The following is a 16,150-nucleotide window of genomic DNA, read 5'->3' as shown; positions in this document are numbered from 1 at the left end:
ACAGCATTGACACGTTCGGTTTGACCATCCGTTTGGGGATGGTATGCACTAGACAACCCCTGCTCCACCCCCACCAATTTGAGAAAAGCTTTCCAAAACTTAGCAACGAAACTACTTCCGCGGTCGCAGATTATCTTGCGCGGAAACGAATGTAGTCTAAAGACATGTGACACAAAGAGGCGGGCCAATTTCTGAGCGGAGGGGATCCCCGCACATGGAACCAAATGTATTTGCTTAGAAAATAAGTCAGTGATAACCCATAATACAGTTTTTCCCCCGCTGAGAGGGAGATCCGTCATAAAATCCATAGCAATCACTTCCCAGGGTTTGCTGGGTATTTCAAGTGGTTGCAGTAGTCCTGGGGGCTTGCCTTGAGATCGTTTGACTGTGGCGCAAACAGGACAGCTGCGAATAAAAGAGTCAATGTCAGAACGCATTCCCCCCCACCAAAATTGTCTGCGCAACAGGTGAAGGGTTTTTAGGAACCCAAAGTGTCCAGCTGTTTTTACTCCATGAGCCAAGTGTAAGACGTCTTTTCGGAGCTCTTTGGGCACATATAATTTCGAGTCTTTGTACCAAGAGCCTCCTTGTTCGATTACACCAGGAGGCAGGGTTTGATCAGAGCATTCCATAAGGCATTGTTCCCGAAGGGAATTTAAGAAAGATTCGGAGACGGGAACCCCACCTTGTTTACGGTGGTAGTAGGAGCAGTTATGGGGGTTGACGAGGGGGAAGCGCTTACGTGCGGTGGTGCGCAGACTGCAGGCGGCTGGGCGGCCGGTTGGGTTGGAGGAGCTGGAGCGCCGGCCATCGTGTGTTTCCGTTGTGGGGGCAGCTGGGCGGCCGGTAGGGCTGGAGGAGCTTGCGCGCCGGCTACTGTGTGCTTCCGCTGGGGCAGCGTCTGGGATCGAGTTTGTACAGCCAGTACGGGCAGGGCTTCTTATTGCGCGGGCGTAAATAAAGAGTCTGTTGGCCGATCGAGTTTCGCCGGGTATTGAGGCAACCGGGAGAGAGCATCTGCGAGAACGTTTTGTTATCCTGGGACATGCTTCAGGACAAAACGAAACTGAGCAAAGAATTCCGCCCAACGCTGTTGTTTCGCGGATAACTTATGGGTTCCTGTGAGGGCGGCTAGATTCTTGTGATCGGTCCAAACTTCGAAGGGGACTTTAGACCCTTCCAGGAATTGTCGCCATAGAGTAAGTGCATGGTGAACGGCTGAGGCTTCTTTCTCCCAAATGGGCCAGTTCAATTGGGAGTGCGCAAATTTCTTTGAGAAGTAAGCGCAGGGGTGAAGGAGACCATCTGGTCCTCTTTGGAGCAGGGCCCCTCCCATAGCTACGTCGGAGGCATCGACTTGTACAATGAACATTCGATTTGGGTCTGGGTGCCGTAGCACAGGTTCCGACGTGAAAAGGCGTTTGAGGGCTACAAAGGCGGTCTGGCATTGATCAGTCCACAGTATCTTAGCGGAGGGTAATGTAGCAGAGCTTCCTTTACCCTTGGTTTTCAGAAGGTCGGTGATGGGCAGCGCTATTTGGGCGAAGTTAGGGATAAATCCGCGGTAGAAATTAGCAAAGCCCAGAAATTGTTGTACTTGCTTGCGGTTGGAGGGAGGAGTCCAGTCGAGGACGGATTGGACCTTGGCCGGGTCCATGCTAAGGCCATAGTGGGAGATTATATATCCCAAGAAAGTTATTTTGCTCTGGTGAAAGTCGCATTTAGCCAGCTTTGCAAAGAGTTGGTGATTGCGCAGGCGGTGCAGAACTTCTCGGACCAAAGTGACGTGCTCGTCCATGGTTTTTGAATAAATAAGAATGTCATCCAAATAAACTACCACCCCGCGGTACAGTAAATCATGGAGGATTTCGTTGATGAGTTGCATGAAGACCCCCGGGGCACCTTTTAACCCGAAGGGCATCACAAGGAATTCAAACATTCCAAAACAGCTAGAGAAGGCAGTGAGGGGTTCGTCCCCCTCGCGGATACGGACGCGGTAGTAGGCTTCTACTAGGTCCAATTTGGAGAATATACGTCCCTCTTGTAGTTGTCCCAAAATATCTGAAATTAGCGGTATAGGATAGGCGTTGGCTTGAGTAACTGCATTGAGTTTTCGGAAGTCAATGCAGAGGCGTAGGTCGCCCTCCTTTTTTCGGACGAAAAACGCGGGGGCTGAGTTGGGAGCATTCGATGGGCGAATGAACCCTCTGGCAATGTTTTTGTCCAAAAAGTCCCGTAGTACAGTGCACTCGGAAGTGCTCATAGGGTAAATCTTACTCTTGGTTAATGTGCAGTCCTTTACCACCTCAATTGCACAGTCAGTGGCCCGGTGGGGGGGTAAGGCATCACATTCTTTAATGTTAAAGACATCCGCAAAGTCCTGGTATACATCAGGTAGGGACGGCAGTGATGGGACATCGGAGATTAATGCCGGAGCGGGTGGAGACAGCACCGCAACTTGCTGTCGGTGCTGGTCGCATTTGGGGTTGGCAAAGGAGATCGTGTTCGTCTCCCAGTCTGTACTGGGACTATGACCTTTAATCCAGTTAATTCCCAGGACCACTTCAAATCGGATAGGGGCTATGGTAAAGTCTATTTTCTCCCAGTGGGAGCCAATTCCCATCGCCACCCCTATAGTGCGGGAACAGCCTGACAGATTGCTGCGTAGAATCACAGCCCTATGGGCTATGTCCCACAAAAGCTAATGCCGCATATAAATGGGTTTAATGAGCTACAATACCTCTTTTGTTATTTTGACTGCAGCAGAATAACATTTTCTGTCCCTCCGAAATTATTTGAACACAGTGTTTCAAGGTTTGGAAACAAATTAGAAGAATACACTTGTATAGCATACAAGCACATGGTGCAGGCTACTAAACAAAAATGTTGTGTTCTCGCTCTGGATAGGAGGGCATCTTCATCATGAGTTATTTCCATTCACATGATCAGGGAGGCAGGAACAAAAATAGATTGACACTTCCTGTCCCTCGGGGGAAATGACCCCTCCTCCATTATTGCCATTCTGTTTCCTGCCTTGATAGAGTGAGCAGTGTTTTTTCTTGCAGCTCTCTGCTGCCTTAGATCCTTAGGAAAAATATTTATTGGAAGAACTAGTTATCTTTGTCTTGTTTAATACCTACCCTCCCCCCCTTCCTATTCATTTACCCCAGTGTTTTTTGTGGGCTCCTCGCTTCAAGCTTAGGCTAGGCGCATTTTTCCTGCCAAACAAAATGGCGGCGGTCTGAAAAGATGAGTAAATGAGGACCTAGACCCAGGCTTACTGGTCGCAACCGTCCAAAGCCAGGAAGAGCCCTCTTGCAGCCTCGGCGGCGGCAAGACGCAGAACAAGGAGTCGGGGGTTGGGGAGAGAAAAAAGACTGCGGCACCCGATTCTGACACAGGCGCCAAAAAGAAGAAGAACGCAGCTGCGAGCGGCCCCAAAGCCCCAGGGCAAAAGCGGCGCAGAGAGGCTCCTAGCCTAACACAAATACACATCGGCGTGGCTCCTAGCCACACATCCTTAGCGCCACGAGCAACGGCTTCCACAATTGTGGATCCGCTCGTCTCTTATCCCGCCACACTGAATGTCCCTGCCGCCTCAAGCGTTCCTGCCGCCTATGCAGCTGCCAATCAGCTGGGGACTACAAGCACACCGGCTCAGACCGCCGCGTTGCCCGAACAGAGAGACTTCTACCGGTACAGTACTTGCTGCGGCGGTTTCCCAGGCGGAGGGAGGAGCTCATTGAGTTGGTCAGAAGCACCTTTGCGGAGGGCCTCCAAGCAGTTCAAGTCCCTTCCCCAGCTCAATCGCTCCATAGCTATCCCAGAGCACAACAGCAGGCGCAGGAGCCTAGAGGAAAAAATAGCCTCAACCCAGACAGTGTCCAAACAGGCACTAGGCAACGATGGCCAACTAAGGCGGCACAAAAGGCCACTTTCTCCAGAGGCTGCCAGTCTAGCCCATCCCTCAGCTCCTCTGACAACGACGCGGGGGAGGGTGTTTCTAGAGAGGAAACGCAGACAAGGTTGTTTGCCTAGGAGGAATTTCAGCCCCTCCTTATTAACGCCTTAGTGGCTCTGGATCTGACAGAGGAGTCTGACCCCTCTGCAGAAATCAAATTAAAGGGGACAAAAGAATTTTTCCATAGACATTCCTCCACTCCCAAAACCACACCAGTCCCAGATTATTTTACTATGCTTACGAAGGCTGAATGGGAAAGGCCTCAGGCCACAAAACAATTCCCAGCTGTGGCCAAGAAATTCTATTCCCTGGCCAACTCCACTAGTCAGCTCCTACAGTTACCCTGGTGGAGGCTCCAGTCACAGCCCTTCACTCCAATGATCTGGTTTCCAGGGATGGTCATGGTTCTATCAGAGATCCACTTGATAGAAAGGCAGAGCTGGCTATTAAGAGGGCTCACTTTGGCACTCATGTCCCGAGCCGCCATCATTTGGACACGTAAGCTAAATCAGCTTATCCTAGAGGAAAATCGCAAAGTCTTAGAGGGAGTGTCCAGGGAGTTAAAAGCTGTCACCTTCCTGGCGGACTCCACTCTAGATGTAATGTCCTACTCGGCTAGAGTTCTGGCTACCCAAATGGCTGCCGGGAGAGCTCTATGGGTGCGTCCCTGGCAAGTCAACCCACGATCTAAGGCCGATCTTATGAGTTTCCCTTATCAAGGAGAGAAACTATTCAGAGGCCCCCTGGAGCCCATTTTAGTGGAAACCAGAGATAAAAAGAAGGCCTTGCCTAAGATTTTTCGAAAGGAGAATAGGGGATACTCAACCCCGTCCTTTCGTTCATTTCATACCGTATAACGCTTCCATAATGACCAAAAACGGGGATCCTGGTCATCAAACCGTGGGTCCTTTCATAGGGGAGGGCGCTTCTCTCATCCAAGATACAACGCAGACAGACCAGGCAATAACAACAATCCCCGCCCTTCCAAACAATGACGGTGTCACGCTTCCAGTAGGCGGGAGATTGAACCAGTTTGTCCCCCAATGGGCGGCTGCCAATGCGGACAACTAGGTGTATCAGATGATCAACCTAGGTTATCAAATCGAATTTCTCCGCCCTCCTCGAGACCACTTCATTGCAGCTTCCCGCCCTCTTCACAAAGAAAAGGTCCTCCTTCAACACCTACTGGACATTCACGCCATAGAACCAGTCAACTCATCAGAGCTTTACTTAGGCGTATACTCCATGTTTTTCACAGTCCCCAAGAGGAACGGGGATTGGCGGGCCATCCTGGATCTCAAATTCATCAACAGGTTCATTCCCCAGAAGAGGTTCAGGATGGAAACGCTTCAGTCCATCACGGAGGCCCTCAGACAGAATGCCTTCCTCATGTCGGTGGACCTCACTGAGGCCTACTTGCACGTCCCAGTTCATCCCGACCACTGCAGGTTCCTCAGGTTCATCTGCCAGGGACGTCATTTTCAGTTCCGAGTGCTGCCCTTCAGCCTCTCCTCGGCCCCCAGGGTATTCACCAAGGTACTACTGACCTTGGTGGCCTTGGCATGCAAGCAAAGCATCCAGATACATCTGTATCTGGACAACATCCTTATCTGCACCCGAGAGAAAGGAGCCTGGAGCTTACACAGCTTGTACTCCAGCTGTTGGAAAGTCGCGGCTTCATAATCAACTATGCAAAGAGCCATTTGGTTCCTTCTCAACTCCTCCTACATCTGGGAGTCCGGATAGACACATCCTCAAACTCCCTCTTCCTACCGGCAGCCAAGGTAACCTCCTTGGCCAAGCGGATTTGCGCTTCTCACAAAGCTCATCTGATAGAACTAGCCAAGCTGCAGAGTCTGATGATCTCCTGTATTCCGGCTGTTCCTTGGGCCAGGTTCCACGCCCGACCACTTCAGTGGCTACTCCGTCCCCACCAGCAGGACATCCTGGTAAGGAAGAGCAAACGAGTAGTCATCTCCAAAGACGCACTGTGGTGGTCCATACAAAGCAATCTAACAAGAGGGTTGACATACCCTGCATGACCCTCTGGTCCAGCTGTTCTCAGTCGCGAGCCTGGCGGGCTGGGGAGCAACCTTTCAGGCACAGACAGCCCAGGGTCTCTGGGGCTCCTCCGAAAAGAGGATGAACATCAACGCCCTGGAAATCAGGGCCATCTACAAGGCCCTCCTCCTCTTCGAGCCCCAATCCTGAACAGACACCTATTGATTCAGACGGACAACGTGGCAGCGAAAGCCCACATCAACAAACAGGGTGGCTCCCGTTCATCCATCCTTCACAGGAAGGCCACGTTGATACTTACCTGGGCAGAGAAAAATCTGGCCTCCATTTCAGCGGAGCACATTCAGGGGATCCTAAATGTGCAAGCAGATTGGCTGAGTCACCAACACCTAGATAAAGCGGAGTGGAAACTCGATCCAGATGTTTTCCGTCAGATGACACAGGTCCTCGGCTCCACGGAGGTGGACCTCTTTGCCTCGTCAGGAAACCAGCAAGTCAAAAGGTTCTTCTCCCATTACATTCAACACAATGCAGAGAAGACAGATGCACTCCTGGCCCCTTGGCCACCGGGATTACTATATGCCTTCCCACCTCTTCCGCTACTCCCGAGGGTGATTCAACGCATTCGGCTCCAAAAAGCCACAGTCCTGCTGATAGCTCCAGATTGGCCCAGGAGGCCATGGTACTCGGCCCTCCTTCAGATGTCTGTCCGGGACCCCTGGAAATTACCAAAAAGACAAGCTCTTCTGCTCCAGGGGCCTATTTGCCACCCGGACTGGTACAGACTAGCCATATGGTCATTGAGAGGGGAAGGCTACTAGCCTTGGGCTACTAATCAGACGTCGCTGAGGCCATCATAGCTTCACGAAGACCATCCACTCACCGCATCTATGATGCTACTTGGAGTGTCTTCCATTCTTGGTGCCACAACGATCAGCTAAACCCTCTCAAGCCACGCGTCCGGGACCTCTTGGCCTTTCTGCAGGAAGGCAGAAAGCTGGGTCTCAAGGTCTCCACCTTGCGCAGGTAGCTAGCGGCCATTGCAGCCCTCGTGCCATGAGTGTCAGGGTACCCCCTGGTCAAACACCCGCATGTCAAAGCTTTCTTGAGAGGGGTAACGGCCACCTCTCCACCTACTGTCCACAGGTTCCCTTCTTGGAAACTTCAGACGGTCCTGAAGGCACTTAGTAAATCCCCCTTTGAGCCTTTGTGGGTAGTGGACCTAAAGTGGCTCAGGATGAAGGTCCTCTTCCTGACTGCCATCGCTTCGGCGTGCAGAGTGTCTGAACTAGGCGCTCTCTCAATCTGACCGGACTTGTGTGTTTTTTACAGGGGCAAAGTTGTTCTTAGGACGGACTCTATGTTTATCCCTAAGATAAATTCTTCTTTCCATGGATAACAGGAGATCGTCCTCTCTACTTTCTCTCCCAACCCCAGCTCAGACTGGGAGTTGAGGTGGCGTACATTGGATCTCAAAAGAGCCATCCGCATCTACATAAGACGCACTCAGCCTTTGCGCTTGTCAGACTCCCTATTCATCACCCTGACAATGCCCAATAAAGGAAAACCCATGTCCAGAGCAGCGATCAGTTACATCATCAAGCGCTGCATAGCTCAGGCCTACAAATCAAGCAACTTCCCGGTCCCCCTGGGGATCACAGCCCATTCGGTCAGAAGTGCAGCCACTTCTGCTGCATGTAATCGTTGTGTGTCAGTGGAAGAAATCTGCAAGGCGACTACGTGGCCTTCCGTGTCCACTTTCGTACACCACTATAAGATTGACCTCTTTTCAGCCGCAGACACTGAATTCGGTCGCAAAGTGCTGCAGAGTGTGGAAGAGGAATAATTTAGCCCACCCAGGTATGGGACGGAGCTCTTGTAAGTCCCGTGATGAAGATGCCCTCCTATCCAGAGCGAAAACGAGCCTTAGACTACTTACCGTGAAGGCTCCTTCTGCTCTGGAATATGGAGGGCATCTTCCCTCTTCCTACGCGCTTGCAGCTTCAAATTATTCCACTCTGAATGCACCAAAACGACCTGCTCGGTCTGCAGCCGTCAATTTCCTTCAGACTGAGAAATCCTAGAGAGGCGGAGCCATGTTTTCTCCCTACAGTTGATTTGCTCCTTAGCCCTGATACTCTGTGTTTCGTTAACAAGTTATTACATGTTTAAAAGAGTTTGTGTTATTAGCTAGTTCCTAGGCTTGTTTCTTGTCGTTCTTCCAAAAGAGGCCATGCTAAAGTGGTTTTTACGTGTTGAAAGTTACAGTACTCTTCCTGTTCTTCCTAATTGATGAGCTTGGAAATCGAATGGCGATAATGGAGAAGGAGGGGTCATTTTCCCCGAGGGATAGGAAATGTCAATCTATTTTTGTTCCTGCCTCCCTGATCATGTGAACGGAAATAACCCATGATGAAGATACCCTCCGTATTCCAGAGCAGAAGGAGCCTTCACGGTAAGTAGTCCAAAGCTCGTTCCCCTTGCCAGTAATGCCACCAAGGCAGCAATGCTAGTCAGTTGCAGCACAAATAAACAGGAATGGTGCTTTAAACACCAACAGGTTTTCTATTCTAGCACAGATTTTCATGCTATAGCATACCATAATCCGCTGTTAATTTAGCATTCAGTCAAGCTAGTTGTAGAGTTCGTATTGCAGTTCTTATCAGTGATAAAGAATAGCTGTCCTTACTTGTCTTGGCACACTGGGGCAAATTATTCAAGCTCTGCAAGCAAGGAAGGGAAAGAACAAGCAATTACTTTTAGCCCTGTAAAGCTGAATGATAAGACCTAGACTGCTTTCCACCTTGGACTGCAGTTATTTCTCACTGGCACACATTGGGCCCCTACACCTTCTTGAGAGTGAATGACCAAAGAGTTCTAAATGCAACTTCGTTTGCATTGAAGGACTGCTAATGCACTCCCAAATATAAGAATAAAGAGTAAAACTTCCTTGAACACAGAACAAGCGTGGGTCAATTAACAGGTTTATTAACACACAATATTGTCCCAAAGTTTAAAAAACATTTTTAAGGATAAAAATAGCTTACATACTTTGGTTGGGATTGCCACTCCAGCTTGTTACACCTGATATTAGCCAGTTCATTTTCACTTCCTCACTTCCCCAGAATGGAGAGAAACTTGGAAGTTTTCTTCTAAATTTAATGTTTGGTACTCCAGCCGTTTTTAGTTTCTCTGTGCTATAGGATCCTCCCTGCAACAAAAATAATTCTGGGCTAGCCCCAATATTCCAATGCATTTTAAAAGTGACAGAAAAGAATAGTTCTTAACGAGTCATACTTGAAAAGCTCTCTACAGACAGAGCTTTCATTTTCTGTCAAGGAAAATTGTGCAATACACACAGATGTTGACTATTTTATTAAACAATTATACCTTTGCACACAGTACAATAGGCAAAGAGAGCATGGCTTTCCATATATTTAATAATGAAATGTATTGCTTTCATATGTGCAAGTTTACTAGGATCTAAGAAATTAGCAAGCAAATGGTGTGTTTTGATGTATGATGACAGTACTATATTTACCATTCAAAAATACAGGTGGAATTCATGGGATTGAGGGTACACTTCCAAATTAAATATCTCAATTTAAGGAATGGTGTGGTGGTCAGTTTCTAATCTTGCAGTAATCTACAAGTAATCTTGTAGTTTTATTTTAAAAACTATCTCCGATCAACTCATTGGTGAGACCTCAATTCAGTCAGCCTAAACGTCTAGTTTTACTGTGCAAGTTCATATGTTAAATGGCAATTAGCAGTGATTGCCTCTGACAATTTTATATTCTAATATCCCTCAGCAGCCAGCTCTGTTCCAGTTGCTGTTGGGCCAAGATTATGTAATGTTTCTTCTCCAAGAAAGTATTGTGGTTTTATTCCTGTGAAAGTACCATGTGTGTAAATTCAAGCATTTAAATATTCTGTTGATCTTAATAGCCTCAAGACAATACTTGTAAAAAGAGGATCTAGGCATATTTCCAATTAACTTCCTAATGCCATTTATTCAGATAAAAATAACATAAACACAGCTAAACTGCTTGTATCGCAGTATTTGTCCAATTTTTATGTTGTCTTCTAGTCAAGGAGGAAATAGCAAAACTATATTTTTAAAATATAATTGTTGTAATAGTTGCATACTTTTAAAAAATGTAGGTGCACTTTCTTCAGTGTGAATGTCCCTGAGCGCACACAATGCTGAAATTTGTATAAAATGCAATGACTGATAAGGCTTTAAAACTTGTGAAGTGCTTGGCTATCACAAAAACTCATTAGCAGAACAAAGCCCTTTGAAAGCAAGAGTAAGATTTTTTTTTTGAGTGCTTGTATTCTGTACTCTAACTGCTGTGTGCTTTGCTTACTTCCTTAGTCCTGGAATGAGATCTGATGTGAGCACTTCACCATCTACCTCCTCAACAGCTACGGGACCACCTCCCAAACTTTGCCTTGTTTGCTCAGATGAGGCTTCTGGATGTCATTATGGTGTCCTGACTTGTGGCAGCTGCAAAGTATTCTTCAAAAGAGCTGTGGAAGGTATGGCATAATCTAATTAAAACGTGGAAGATGGCTACAATGAATGTATGAACTGTATGTTTTCTTTTGAACCTCTTCTTGGAATCCAGATGCTTTCATTCTCTGAAGATTAAAGCATATTCATATTAAGGATGATTCACACTTTATTTTTAATGAAGGAACACATGCAGTTAATCTCTTTCTATCATCCACCTGTGTTTGCCTGGTGCATACTAACTTTTGGCAGCTAACACAGGTAATGGCAGCATTTGCCAATCCCTATGCTTGCCCTATGCTCTCAAACAGATCCTGAAGCATCAGCAAACAGACTTGCCTACTTTCAACAGCTTGGGACAAACAAGCAATACGGTTTCCCCATGTATCTGATCAAGGAAGAGTAATCACGGCCATATTTGCATGCATTGATACCCATAATGGGGAATCTGTTTAGGATAGTGGATTGAAGAATGCTACAGGGGAGCTGTCAAGCTACCATCTTGTGTGATGGTTATCAAAAGTAAAGTACATTGGGTAAAGTGCTCTGTTTTTCTTCCTTAGCTATGCTGATTTCTGTTTTTTGCTTGGTTGATCTTTTACATTATTGTGTTAAACTTACAGTTCTTTTGCTTTTGTATTCAGGAAACTCCACTTCCTCTTTGTGGAAGCTTTCTCAGTGACTTAGGGCTGTATGTTGAAAGTATGCAATGCAGTGACTAAGCAGAATCATTTGGAGGCTTCTGTGCATTAAGCGGTTTTCTGGACTGCTGGTTAGTTGCCAGTGTCCACATACTGTAGCTGGGCTAGTAGCCAATCATTGGGCAATATCCTACGACTGTGTGGAAGGTATAGCTATCTTACATTTCTCTTCATTGCTGTTGGCTCTTTCTGACTCATGGAGAGCCCACATGGAGGAACAGCTGCACAGTTTGCGGGGGGGGGGGGCTGAAGTGAGGAGGGACAACGTTGAAATTGCTCCTCTGTCCTGTTCCCCCTTAGCAGAGCTGCACATGCGGGGGGTGGGGGGAAATTTACATTCCCTTGTTTCTCTTTGTTCCATTCTACCAGTCCTCACATCTGTTCCCATCTATGAATTCTGCTATCTCAGAAGTGATCTTTCCAGGAGTCAGTGGAAGCTGTAGTGATGGAGGGAAATGTGGCAAAACTCAGTATGCCTTTGGTACATGAATGGTAGGATACTGCCCATTATTTTCTACTATAAACCTCAGTGTTACCTTTAACAATGAGATAATTTCTAGACTAAGCAGACCGTATTCTAAATGTGCTAATAAAAGGAAAACAGTGTCTTCATTTTTGCACTGTTGTCATTTCAGATAAATTTACTTCAACAAATACAAAACGTTTACAGGGTTAAAGTACTGTAGAACATATATGTTTTCTGGTGAAGAACATTTATGTCACAAAAATATGAAGAAATTTGGAGCAATCCATAACATCTTTGCAATGGGGGTTGTTTTTGTTGTTTGTGTGTATGTGTGTGTGTTTGCTGTCAAGTCACAACTGACTTATGGGGGCCCTGTAGGGTTTTCAAGGCAAGAGACATTCTGAGGTGTTTTGCCATTGCCTGCCTCTATCCACTTCACGACCCTGGTAGTCCTTGAAGGTTGCCTATCCAAATTCTAACCAGGGCTGACCCTGCTTGGATCTTGTCAACATTTACCACAGGGTAGGAGTTCCATCTACATAATCAATTTTACTCTTTCCCCAGTTCAGCCCAAAAATGCTGCTCCTGGGATACTCCTAAGAACAGCATTGGGGAGAAGGTAATCAGCAAAAATTGCCCCTTCTGCATATGCAGATCTGTTAAAAGGTTCTTTACAATGCTTATGTTCCTGCCCAAAAAAAGCTTATTACAGCAGTGAAGAGGAATGACAAGTTCATCAGTTTGGTAGCAAGGATTTATAGACTAGATTACAATTGTATGAATACAGTTGTTCCAGATAAGGGGAGGGCTGTAACTTACTGGTGGACTGCATGCTTTACATGCAAAAGGTTCCCAGGGTCAGACACCAGCATCTCCAGATAAATGGACCTCTGGTAATAGGACAGGGAACCATCCGTAGTTAAGATTCCTGAGAGCCTATATCACATTTTCTAGTTAAGGCTCAGCTCCGAAAACTCTTTTTTTTTTTTTTAATTTATAAACAGATACCTTTTGCAGTTTGCTTTTCAAGGGATAATGAATATGTGATCTAGGAAAAGGCTGTAATAAGCAACAATAACTGGGCAGAGGAGAAATATATGTGCAGAAAATACTATAGCAAAGTATCATGGAAAAGCAGGGGAAGGTTCTGTGGCTCAGTGGTAGAGCATCTGCTTGGCATGCAGAAGGTCCCAGGTTCAATCCCCGGCATCTCCAGGCAAGTAGGTGATGTGAAGGACCTCTGCCTGAGACCCTGGAGAGCCACTGCCAGTCTGAGTAGACTATACTGACCTTGATGGTACAAGGGTCTGATTCAGTATAAGGCAGCTTCATGTGTTCATGTGTTCAGATTACCCTATGCAATCTAATTTTTCAAAGCCACGTGCTGTATGTTCACTGTTTTGCATTGTCTGTGCACTGTCTTCCTTCTTGCCAAAAAGTCAGCAGCAGCAGTTTTTCACTCTGATAGATAAAAATCCCTGTGATTCAGATGACACTCTACTATGAGTCTAATTATGCAAATTTAAGCCAATTAATTTAAGTGATCAACACATAAGCAGTGCAAGAGCGCTGTTTTCAACCCCAGTTTTCATTTAGGTCTGGAATGACCTGCAGCAAGAGTGAGAACGTCATAAAGACATGTTAACAGCATGTGGGCTTTCTAGAGGTACCTGGTGGCCTCTGTGTGATCAGACTGCTGGACTTGATGGACCTTGGTCTGATCCAGCATGGCCTTTCTTATGTTCTTATGGAACTGGGTTGAACAGCATATGCAGGAGACACAGAGAAGGGGGCCAAAAACCCTGAATTTATGCAGGAGCAGCAGCCCTCCCTCCCTGACAACATAAATCTATATATGTTTACTCATAAGCAAGCTCCACTGAGTTCCATGGGGCTTACACTCAGATACTGAATTGTGCGTATTGACTCCAATGAAACTCAGTGGGGCTGACTTCTAGTTAAACGTACATAGGATTGCACCACAGATTTTCTGTAAGCACAGAGGTTTAGTAGCAGTGGATAATTTTCAGTTGGGCTAATACTTTGAAATTATTAATTATCATGAAGATTCACATGGAAGGGAAATTCCATTTCCCTCTCACTGCTGGCTGTAGGTCTGGTCCTCTCCACTGTCAGATTAGGTTCCCCCTCCCTCACTGACTGCTTGGCTTGCCTCCCTGACCTTACAGCTTTCTGCAGCTGACTGCCACCTGTTCATCTTCATAATCCTGACTGCTGCCAATGTTTGTATGCCATAGAAACCAAAAATGCTACCTGAACTCCAGCAATCTTTTTTGTGACATCTGCACTTGAGCAAATATCACTTTGCGAGGGGTTATTCCAGTAATTGACTTTTTTGGGGGGCTCCAGGAGCCAGCCCCAAAATTTAGTTTTGTAGTTTAATGACTGCTACCACAAACTCTAATCCTTCACACAATTTTACTACAGCTGTAACAAAAGTATTTCACCATATGAGTAAATATAGTGGTAAGCCTGGTTGTTATCACCATAGCAAAAGCCAGTGTCAAACCCTGGTGTAGTAGTTCAAATGTTTCCTCAATATCAAATAATAATTTCATTATTGCTTTCAGAAGCTCAACTTTAACTGAATGTTGGAGCCAGTATAAAAAGCAACTGCTTAAGCAGTGAATTCATCCACCAACGTGGAATGGCCTAAGGTTATGTTTCCATACAGACAAGCAATGATAAGAACTGCGTGCATGTTAATTTTTATGTCATTTTAGCATTACACCCTAATGGGAAATGATAAATAAGCCACTGAGAATTGCTGAGAGACACTTCTGAATAATTATTACTAAAAATGCTAGGTGCCACAAAGAAATTTTTAGGCATCAAGGCAACCTGGTATCAGATTTGTCAAGTCCTGGTTTACTCACTAGTTTGTGGGTACTTTTAAGCAAGTGTGTGTAGGATTGTAGGTTAAGGCTGCAGTCTTGAAGGGCCTCCCAAATTGGCTTAGGAGCCAGTATGAACCTGCACCAACATGTGCCCACTTATCCCAGGATAAGGGGCACTTCTGCTGGCACAGGGGTCATTCACACTGGAAGTAGGAGCCCGTGCTGGCATGGGGGGACTTTCCAAGGGGCGGAGCTGACGTTAGTTAACTTCATAACCCCATTTCGCCCTGGGAACACCCCCTTGAGCGGCAGCGTTACTACACCACCTTTTTTGGGTGGCGTAGCCTCACTGTCTGCTATGGGGGCATTTTCCCTTTTTTATTTTTGTAACAGCTTTTATTATCTATATAGCGGCTGGAAAGCTTCTGAGGAAGCGGCACAGCTGCACCACTCCCGGACACCGTGGATCTACCCCCCCCTTCAGGAATGGGCTGCCCATATCTAAAGTTAGATTTCACTTATTAAATGTTGATGGTATATAATTATTGCCTGGAATATTAAAATAGTAGAGTGATTGGTTCTTGTGGGTTATCCGGGCTGTGTAACCGTGGTCTTGGTATTTTTACCAAGACCACGGTTACACAGCCCGGATAACCCACAAGAACCAATGAACTCTGACCGTGAAAGCCTTCGACAATATATAGTAGAGTGACTTGCATATGTAGCTTATTTTATATTTGATTGTTTTTCAGAATAAAGGAGAAAGTGTATCATGGTAAAACTGCTATGTAATTCACCATGGAAAACTGTCTGTCTCTGAGAAGTGTAGTAGAAATTACTTTGTTTCCAAGCCCTGCTGGCACTTGGATCCCTAGTATAATAAAAATTCCAAAGGATTTAGTTTGTCCACTTCATAGCCTCCAAAAACCAAGAAATTTCCTCCCTGTTCTTTTAAAGTGGTAAAACAGCATTTTCAAAACAAAAATTTTCAGACTGGCTTTACTGGCAGCTTTCTCTGAAGTTGCTAGCTTCTTGTAACTGGAAAAATGCAGAGAATGCATAGAACTGGATCTTTCTAGGATTGTGGATCTTTCTCCCCTCTATTCTTTTCTGACACTGGGAAAGTTGATTCCTGGGGTTGTGAGACCTACATGGACTAAATGCTGTGTGGTTCAGGGGGCTGCACTGAGGAGGAAGGGAGACAGATCTTCCTTATCTTCTTTATCTGTCAGCACAGCTCTGCTGTTAGAAGAGGGAAGGAGGGCTATGTTGCCCCCTTTCACCTCTTCAGGGCAGTACCCCTATCCACATAGAGGATCCAGCAACCCAGGAATTGACTTTGGTGGGGAGAGAGACACAAGGTAAAGATGTGTGTCACCACCCAAAATGTTGTTCCAAGAAAAAATATTGCAATGAGCATGAATATGAATTATTCTGTAGTTACTTTTAATGTGTTTTCACTTTTTATTTCTCTGTTGGACAGTTGAAGGTCCAGGTATATCGATGTAAACGTCTAAATGATAATTTTCCTCCATAGCCTATTCTGATAGTTTGACTGATTTTTGTTATCAACAGACGAAAGCCATTGACAGAAATCTGTGGGGAATTAGGTGATGGGTAAATTCTCTT

The 16,150-nt window shown here is 46.0% G+C and overlaps 1 protein-coding gene across 1 annotated transcript in view; it reads left to right on the top strand.

The window, feature by feature from the left end:
- The window catches only part of NR3C1 (nuclear receptor subfamily 3 group C member 1), an 81,018-nt gene that overhangs the window by 27,092 nt on the left and 37,776 nt on the right, over positions 1-16,150 (top strand). Inside the window, exon 2 of the mRNA XM_056854033.1 lies at positions 10,359-10,522. Within this exon, the coding sequence (XP_056710011.1) occupies positions 10,359-10,522 (164 nt within the window). The remainder of the gene's footprint in view (positions 1-10,358; positions 10,523-16,150) is intronic.

This window comes from Euleptes europaea, chromosome 1, assembly GCF_029931775.1.
Source record: "Euleptes europaea isolate rEulEur1 chromosome 1, rEulEur1.hap1, whole genome shotgun sequence".
In the NCBI taxonomy this organism is placed as follows: domain Eukaryota; kingdom Metazoa; phylum Chordata; class Lepidosauria; order Squamata; family Sphaerodactylidae; genus Euleptes; species Euleptes europaea.
This window is presented reverse-complemented; position numbering and strand designations above follow the sequence as displayed.